The sequence below is a fragment of the Portunus trituberculatus genome, chromosome 50, assembly GCF_017591435.1.
Source record: "Portunus trituberculatus isolate SZX2019 chromosome 50, ASM1759143v1, whole genome shotgun sequence".
In the NCBI taxonomy this organism is placed as follows: Eukaryota; Metazoa; Arthropoda; class Malacostraca; order Decapoda; family Portunidae; genus Portunus; species Portunus trituberculatus.
This window is the reverse complement of record NC_059304.1, coordinates 27,703,129-27,713,110: the sequence shown is the minus strand read 5'-3', so window position 1 is coordinate 27,713,110 and position 9,982 is coordinate 27,703,129. Positions and strand designations below refer to the sequence as shown.

General features: G+C 39.0%; 1 protein-coding gene across 4 annotated transcripts in view; it reads left to right on the top strand.

Annotated features, from left to right (window-relative positions):
- Positions 1-9,949, top strand: part of LOC123500120 (UBX domain-containing protein 7-like) — a 118,155-nt gene extending 108,206 nt beyond the window's left edge. For all 4 annotated transcript variants that reach the window (XM_045248787.1, XM_045248785.1, XM_045248786.1 and 1 more), the window contains 2 exons: positions 8,690-9,142; positions 9,245-9,949. In XM_045248787.1, the coding sequence (XP_045104722.1) occupies positions 8,690-9,142; positions 9,245-9,403 (612 nt within the window). In that variant the 3' untranslated portion in view covers positions 9,404-9,949. The remainder of the gene's footprint in view (positions 1-8,689; positions 9,143-9,244) is intronic.
- The last annotated feature ends 33 nt before the right edge of the window (positions 9,950-9,982 follow it).

The following is a 9,982-nucleotide window of genomic DNA, read 5'->3' as shown; positions in this document are numbered from 1 at the left end:
TACAATGTCTTCCAAGCAGCCTGCAACACCTAGTGCTGGTTAATTAAAGGACAAAAGACCAAGGAAAGGCTTATCTTTAGATTAGTTTGAAATTTTAAGTGCCATGAGTGAGCTAAGCAGCCAATTTCATTGCCAGAACCTTGCAGTTGCCCCAATCCATTGTTTCCACCATCAGCAAACAAGCAGTAAAGTGTGAAGAAAGTGGGTGAGACAGCATCTACATTAATGGCAAAGACACTAATGAGGAGGGAGCCAATAATGGAGGAAATGTAGAGACTGTGGATTGATGACGAGACATGCCACCAAGTGACATTCTAACTTAACTGAAGCTCATTTTTCTCCCCTTGCCAGTGGATATAGACCTATAGGGGAAACCACTGTATAAAAAAAAATGGTCCTGTAACACTACCTCTTAAGGTGGGGCAAAAAAGTGTTCTCTATCTCTTAATACAAGTTAGGCCTAGGATACTCTCCCCACTAAATTAAATCCTATTGAACTTTGAGTTGGTTATTCGATCTGGTTTTCAGGAATGTAATCCAATCGTAAAATGAGGGAAACCTGTACCTGATCCCTTCAGGAATGTATCCCTCACATGAATTGGGAAATCCCTGTACATAACAAAGGGTTTAGCAAAACAAATATGGCCCAATCCCAAACTTAGTATAACATGATAAATGCAATCCTCCAGTCTTGCTATGTATTGTACAGTTTAGTTCAGTAATCATGTTCGCTTTATTTGCAATTTTTACATTAAACGATCTCTTCAGGAACGTATCCCTTGCACAATTTGAGAAATCCCTATAACTTGGTTTTAACAAGTGTATCTTGAATGCCTGTAAGGGGTTCAGTCCTCAGGTACTTGCTCTCATGGCATTTCTAAACTTGTCATTATATCACAAGTGAAATTACATTCCTCAGGTATCTAAATTATCCAGAGGGTGACTGATCTTCTCGATTATATTCTTTGATTATATTACTGTATTGTGGATTTCTACAATAATTGGAATGTGGCAACTCATTAATGGGATTCTAGTGACTTGGCCAACAAAGCACAGTTCTGTACAGGCAACCATGGGTGACACACACCAGCGCATTGCTCATGGGGAATGGGCTACGTGAGGAAGTTTATGAACGTCGCTGTGAGGGTTGGTCTCTGTCTCCCAGATCACTATCAGAATCACTACTGGAGTCTTCACTTTCTTCTGTCTCAATAAAAAAAAATCTTCATTTTCATCACTCCTCAATGTCATTACCGAGTAACACTGACATAACATCACTCGGAGTACCGTTTCCTCCCTCCGGTCGCAGGGGTTGCCAGATGTTGCCTCGAAATGGGAAAAGATGACTTATTGTGAGGGAACACATGTCTCAAGACTCAAGCAGACGAGCAAGAAAAGATGCCAGATACCTCCACTTGCCCCAGGACCAATAGTGAGGGGGAGAGATTCATACATTTAGCGCAGAAAAATCATGATTACATGTACGATCCCCACCTCTCCGCACGTGACGCTACAATCATACCTATACGATCACCGTAATTTAAGGGTTAAATTTCATCTTCTCTTCCTCACCTGTCTGAGGCAATGGACAGTAGCCCCTTTTCTCTTCCTTCCTACTTTCTCTATCCTCATTTTCATTCCAAAGCTTTATGTTGCATTTATGTGTGCAATGACTTCACCTGCTCTCATGCCCACACTCTTGAATCGATTAATTCTTATTCTTCTACCATCTAGCTTTGACTCAATAGTCACTCTCTAACTAAATTTATATGTATTGTCTATCTCTCCCTTAACTATAGTAAATTCTTTGACTATTTAACTTCTAAAGTGAAGAATATTTTGTTCTATCTTTTCACTGAAATCTCCATCATTGTAGATTTCAATGTTCACCATAAGCTTTGGCCTTCCTCCCCCTTCACTGACCATCCTTGTGAACTACCCTTCAACTTTGCTATCCTCCATGACTTAAAGCAACTGGTGAAATGTCCTACTTGTATTCCTGACTGTCTTGGAGGTACACCCAACATTTTTTACCTTTTCCTTACCTGTAATCCTTCTGCTTATGCTGTTACCTTATCTTCTCCATTGGACTCCTTCAATCACAATATTATTTTTGTATTTTCTCCTATTTCTCCATTTTTTTCCTCAAGATCCCTCAAAGCAGAGGTGCCTCTGGCATTTTGCCTCTGCCAGCTTGGTGTACCTGAGGAAGAATTATGCTGATTTTCCCTGGAATGATTACTGTTTCTGTGTCAGAAACTCATCTCTGTGTGCTAAACGCATAATAGAGATGATAGTGCCCAGCATGGAGGCATACATTCTGCATCCTTTTCTTCATCCTAAACCTTCTAAACCTTGGTTTAAGACAGCTTGTTCTTGTACTTTACATGAAAAAGAGTTTGCCTACAAATGGTACTTGAGCCTTCTATCACCTGAATATCATGCACTTTATATTTCTGCCAGGAATCATACCAAGTCCATTCTTCAATTTGCCAAACACTCCTTCATAAATAGAAAATGTCAAAATCTTTCAAACTCCAACTCGTGTTGAGACTTCTGGCATCTAGCCAAAAGCATCTCCAATAACTTTACTTCTTCATCTTTCCCTCCTTTTATTTGATCCTGATGGCTTCACTGCCATCTCATCTGTCTCTGAAGCTGAACTCTTCTCTCAAACCTTTGCTAACAACTCCACCTTGGATAATTCTATATAGGCTTGTCCCTCTCTCTCCTCCCTCTAACATTTCATGCCTAAAATTAAAATTTTTCGCAATGATGTTTTCCATGCCCATGCTGGCCTAAACTCTCAGAAGTCTTATGGGCCTGAAGTGGTCCCTCTTATTATTCTCAAAAACTCTGCTTACATGCTTGCACCTTGCCTGGCCAAACTCTTTCAACTTTGTCTATCGACTTCTACCTTTCCTTCTTGCTGGAAGTTTGCCTACATTCAGCCTGTTCTTAAAAATGGTGACCATTCTAATCCCTCAAACTATCATCCTTCTGTAGCTTTAATCTCTTGCTTGTCTAAAGTTTTTTAATCTATCCTAAATAGGAAAATTCTTAAACATTTATCACTTCACAATCTTCTATCTGATTGCCAGTATGGCTTCCTTAAAAGTCACTTTACTGGTGATCTTCTGGCTTTCCTTACTGAGTCTTGGTCATCCTCTTTTACAGATTTCGGTGAAACTTTTGCTGTCATATTAGACATATCAATACCTTCTGAGAGAGTCTGGCTTAAAGCTTTGATTTCAAAACTGCTCTCCTACAGATTCTATCCTTCTCTCTGCAACTTTATCTCAAATTTCCTTTCTGACCATTCTATTGCTGCTTTGGTAGATGGCCACTGTTCTCCTAAATCTATTAATAGTGGTGTTCCTCAGGGTTCTGTCCTGTCACCCACTCATTTTCTATTATTCATTAATGACCTTCTTAACCAAACTTCTTGCCCTATCCACTCTACACTGATGATACCACCCTACATCTTTCCACATCCTTTCAGAGACAACCAACCCTTCAGGAAGTCAACAGATCACACAGGGATACCACAGAACACCTGACTTCTGATCTTTCTAAGATTTCCGATTAGGGCAGAGAAAATCTAGTAGTTTTCAATGCCTCAAAAACACAATTCCTCCATCTATCAACTTGACACAACCTTCCAGACAACTATCGCCTCTTCTTCAATGACACTCAACTGTCTCCCTCTTCTACAGTGAATATCCTCAGTTTGCCCTTTACTCATAATCTTAACTGGAAACTTCACATCTCATCTTTTGCTAAAACAGCTTCTATGAAGTTAAGCATTCTGAGGCGTCTCTGCCAGTTTTTCTCTCCCCTCCAACTGCTAACTCTGTACAAGGGCCTTATCTGGCCCTGTATGGAGTACTTTTTGCATGTTTCTGGGCATTCCACTCACAGTTTTATTAGATAGGGTGGAATCAAAAGTTTTTCGTCTCATCAACTCCCTTCCTCTGACTGACTGTCTTCAGCTTCTTTCTCATTGCTGAAATGTTGCATCTCTTTCTATCTTTATGCTAACTGCATGCCTCACCTTCTCCTATGGCCTCACTTCACTAGGCTTTCTTCTTCCTCTCATCCCTATTCTGTCCAACTCTAACGCAAGACAAGTACTTTCAATCACTCATGCATCTCACTGGTAAACTCTGGAACTCCCTGCTTCTATATTTCCAACTTCCTATGACTGTTTCCTTTTAAGAGGGAGGTATTGAGGCATTTCCTCCCTTATTTTGGCTGACGCTTTTCTTTCTTGTAGAGAACCAGTACCCAAATGGGCAATTTTTTAAATATTTCCTTTTGCCCTTGTCTGGCCCTTTGCCTTACATAAAAAAAATAAATCCCTCACTAGATTTTTCTTTCTCCTTAATTACTTGTATAACAATGTGTATTTGCTTTCTTACTACCTCTTGAAAATTTAACTTTTTCTCCTTCCCATTCCTGTTCCCAGGTATTTCCTAATTCTACCAATTTGCTTTCACCCATTCCATTTCCCACTATAGCCTCCACATCCTGTATTTTTTTTATTTAGGCTCTTCATAGTCACAACATGTGTGTGTGTGTATTTACCTAGTTGTAGTTTTACAGGGCCTGGGCATTATGCACATGTGGCCCCATCTCCATATCTATATTTGTCCAGTTTTTTTTAAAGCTATGCACACTCCTTGTTGACACTACATCTTCACCCATGCTATTCCATGCCGCTATATTTCTTTGTGGAAAGCTGAATTTTTCACATCCTTGAAGCATTTTCCCATCCTCAACCTTTTACTATGAGTGTGTGTGTGTATGTATGTGTGTATTGACCTAGTTTTATTGAACGAGGTTCAAGCGGGGCTCATAGTGTCCTGTCTCCATGTCTCCATTTATCTATTTTTTCCTTAAAGTTATGCACATTTTGTGATGTAACAACTTCATTATTCAATGCATTCCACTTCTCCACTGTTCTCTGTGGAAAATTGCATTTTCCAATATCCTTTACACACTGCCTCATCCTGATCTGCTTTACATGTCCTCTTGTCCTTCCATCTTCTGTCACCAGCACCAGGTCTTCCTTGTCTATCTTTTCAATGCCATTCACTATCTTGTACATTGTTATTAGATCCCCTCATTCTCTTCTATCTTGTAAAGTTGGTAATCCAATTTATGTAGAAAATAGGGAAAGTAAAACAGACAGGATAAGTAGGTGGAGCAGGGTTGGTAAGGAAGGAAGGTAAGCCCATAATATATGAAGAAATGGCAGTAGTGGGGGAATCCCAGTGAAGCCCATAGCCACTCCTAAATGACCATAGAGTGCATTGAGTATAGTGACAACTAATGGCACCAAGTATTTCAAGGTCTTGGGTGGTGGTGATGTGAAGTACAAGGCAGTGTGGGATTGACATGTTATATCGTGGTGTCTTTTCTCCTGATAGTGATTCTGTGTGTGATATGACCCTTGAAAGTGAATTACACGGGTGAAATAATAATGAATCTCAATCAGGATTCATAAGTGGGGAAAGGAAAAGGTGACAATGTGGCTGTAAAGATGAATATAAACTAACTCCCCCCACCATGAAATAAGAGAAGCGCAAGAAAACCCATTGCAGAAGGGGATTGGTATGTGCATGGATCACAGAGTCAGCAATGAATGTGTTAATGAAGGAGTTTTGGCTGGCTGGAGAACAGATTTGGCATGATTCTGGGCAGAAATATAAAGGATGTGGAATTCAAGTGATAGAAGGCTGAAGTATCTTCTCTAGGCCACCTCTCTGTTGTCATGTACAGTGCAAGAACAGGCTGTGTTAAACCAAGATTTGGAAAGATTAGGTCCAGAGAAAGAGTGAGGAATGTATGCCTCCATATCAGACACTATCATCTCGTATATGCTAAGCACACAGAGATAGGTCTCTACCTGTCTGACTCGGAAGCAATAGTGATTCCTAGGAAAATCAGCATAATACCTCCTCAAGTCACCCCAACTAGCAGAGATAAAATGCCAGAGGCACTTCCACTTTGGGAAATATCAAGGAAGAATTGGAATAATAGGATAAGATACAGATATGAGATTGTGATTAGAGGATAGAGTAACAACATAACCAGAAGGATTGGAAGTTAGGAAAAGGTCAAGGATGTGGGGCATATCTCCAAGATGGTCAGCAATACAAGTAGGTTGTTTCACCAGTTGTTTAAAGTTCTAAGTAGGTAGGATGTTGCACCAGTTGTTAAACCCGTCCCTTGCCGTCAACAACATAGTGTCATCGGTAAAAAAATATTCAAAACTGTGGACGACACACGTTATGCATCAGCAAATTAAAATATTCATAGAATGTTCCCAATGCATTAACAAGTGCTCAAATTTTGACAATCATCTCTGAAAGCTGCCCATGTAACTGCATGCCCTCAGGCATGGCTTGCCTCATGACTCACCACCCATGCCTCCCATGCCATTCTCACATCCCTCACTTTGTTGTATTTCATGGTAGTAGCAGTACCACATCAGTGTATTCCATGTTAGATGAAGTACTATATCACTGTATTTACCAGACAGAGTAAAAAAATAAATGGTGACCAATATGGCAACATCATCAGCCAGTATGTACCACTCACCACAGTGGGCCTAGAAAAGGCTTGGCTCAGATATGTTTGGGCTGATAGTGCAAAACTTTACATATATAGTTCAACAGTTACTTAGAACTCAATTTTCTTTGGTTTTGGACCACAAGGATTACATTTCTGCAATAAAACAATTACCTCAAACTCAGCCATAGTGGCAGTACATGTCATTTAAAACAGGGCCACAGGGGATGGGTTAAAGTCATGAAGGATAGCAAAGTTAAAGGCTAGTCCAGTTTGACATGATGGTCAGTGAAGGGAGAGGAAAGCCAAAGCTTATGGTGAACATTGAAGCCTCCAAGAATAGAGATCTCTGAAAAGGAAAGAGTCAGAATGTGCTTCACTTTGGAAATTAAATAGTCAATGAATTTTCTAGTCAGAAAAATTAAGTGAAAGATATACAGCAGATAAATTTAGTTAGAGAGTGACTCTGAAGCCATAGCTAGATGGTGGTGGAAAACTCAGAATATTCAAAAGTATGGGCACAAGAGCAAGTTATTGCACATATATATGCAGCATATAGCTTTTGAATGAAAGTAGGGATAGAGAAAGTAGGAAGGAACACTAAAGGGACTACCGTCAGTTACCTTAGACACCTGTGTTTCAGTGAGGAAAAAATTAGGTACAGATTGAAAATTACAAATGTTGAAGTTAATGGAGAAAAAGTTAGAAAGGGTGTCAGGACATTTTAGGGTCAATACCAATAGTGCAGTCCAACCTGGGAACATTTATGGTCCCCTCCCCAGAAGACTACTCTGAGGCAGGTTTAGTAGTTGCCATATTTAATTTTCAATTTTGAGTGAAGTGTGTAGCTAGATGCATGTTGTTTTGTGTGAATAAAGAGAGTTGTCCTTAGAGATCAGGCCCATGAGTATTGTGAGACACAGAAGGGAATGTTCAGTGAGATCACACTGGCTTTAGTGATAAATTTACTGCACCTCCTGAACTGTTCCTTTAGACTTCACAGGAAGTAACTGTTGTTTTGTCAGGTCTCTGCTGCCTCCACCACAGAGGTGGTATTATCATAACCATCTGTATATGACATCCCACTCCTATCCAATTATTTTATGAATTGTGCCTTCCCCCATATCACTTGCCACCCTTTCCCACCAAGAATTTCCTCCTTTAATCCTAGCATCCAAATTACTATGGTAAGGTTGTAGATATAAGAACTTTATGCTGTACTCAACATAAAATTATTCCACCTTAGCTGTAGCTAACCATTTAAGCATAACTTTTTTCAGGTTTAAAAGGGATCTAAAATTATCCCAATGAATTATGCCAGCATTGTGGGAGAAGCTCTTCAACCTAATAAGCAAAATCCCAATTAGCTGTTGTCTTGCTGATGTTCTATTCCACAATGTGTGACCCCTTTGAAGGCCCTTGTGTTGTCAGTATGGGGCAAGAAAGGTTCAAAAGAAGAGGCCTAGCAAAGCCAAGAAGACAGATAATTACTTCCAGACAATTATAAAGCATGGATTAGAATCTAACCCATATGTGACACAAAGAAAAATAAAAGTTCTATGAGAACCATTAATTGGAGCTGGGGTCTGCCAGCCCCTTGAAGAAATCCCCTGAGATGGAATATGAATGGGGTCACTTTTACAAAAAAAAAAAAAAAAAAAAAAAAAAAAAAATTATATGGTGTGCGGAATACTTCAAGTAGTTGTTATATGGTGTGCGGAATACTTCAAGTAGTTGTTATATGGTGTGCGGAATACTTCAAGTAGTTGGTACTGTGAAGTGATGAAGTAAATTTTACTGTCACAGACAATAGGTTTGGAAATGTGTACCATTGACTTTGACAACTCTACATCAAATTTGACTACTAAACACAGTCTAGTGCCTAGACAGCAGCTGATTGGGTTTTGTTTGATCGGCTCAGAAGCTCCTACTGTTCTCTGTATAGTTGGCATAATGCAGTGATTTTAGGTCCCTTGTAGGGGTGAAACAAAATTCAATGTAAAACCACTACTATATCCATCTTAAGTTGCAGTTTAGGATATTTTTGGCACCCTTTTAAAATTATAATTCACCTGGACCAAGTTACATGTATTAATGCTGCCATTTTCCACAGGATCTAAATGACAGCATCTTGGAAGCTGATGAAGCTTCCCAGATAGAAGCTGCTATCAAAGCTTCTTTAGTTGAGGCTGACAGTGAGAGGTCAAGCCCTGCAGCATGTGAGGCAGATGAAGCAAATCAAGTTGAATCTGATTCCCTTGAAACCTTTGATTCAGATCATGAAGACATTGATTACTCTCTTGGTCAAAAGAGAAATCCAGAGAGAATATTTAATGGGGAAAACTCTCTATTCAGAAGAGAAGTCAGTGCAGCTGAGGAGAAAGAAGACATGAAAAGTTGTCCTAGTGAAAAAAAGTCTTCAGATTCAGAAAGCATGTCTATCAATAATGAAACAGACTGGAAATCATATTTAGGTCCTGCAGATGACCCAGAATCAAAGCTAATGCTTAGGTTGCCTGATGGTACAAGAGATATTGTGTCTATGCCATCTTCATCCAAGTTAATGGTATGTTTCAGTCTTATGATTATGAATATACTGATATGTGTAACATAAAATAGGTACTTGAAATAACTATGTCTAATATGCTTTAAATATTTACCTTTACAGGCCCTGGTGAAGTATGTATGCAGTAAAGGCTATAACAGTGAACAGTATGAGCTGGTAACTAATTTTCCTCGACGTGAAATTTCTCAGATGGATTTTAACATAACCTTGGAAGATGCAGGACTCTTTCCCCAAGAAGCTGTATTTATACAAGCTAGATAACCTCACTTAGCATTGTCATTTTTTAGATTAAGGAAACATGTACTGCCCTTTTCACTGCCATCATGTTTTTAATCAAAATGTTTGAATGTTTTGTACTTACTCAGTTAATGTAGATATTGATCTGAACAATTTATGGCTGTGGTGTGTTATTCAATTAGATTATCATGAGCCATATTTTTGTACAGGCTAGTACTACCAGACTTGTTGGATGGAGTATATAAGAAGTGAGTTCATGTACTATATTTGCATTCTCCATCACAATAACAATTGCTATCAGAAAACTGAAATGTGATTATGAATTTTTATTATCCATAGAACCCTCATCATAAGACTTTAGTAAAATAGAAAGTTGAGTATTCACAGAAAACTAACTCAGAGTTAGAAACCTCCCTGTTTGTGTAAGATAATGTAAGCCCGTTTTACTTGTTAAGTATACATAAATACTCAAACCAACCATGTGCTTAGTGACCAAGACATCCATCTCATATCACAGGATTATTTACTTGCTTGGAAAAATGTGTATTGGATTTGGATCTCAGAATTGTACATCCTGCATTTTATTCTCCCTAGAAACAACTC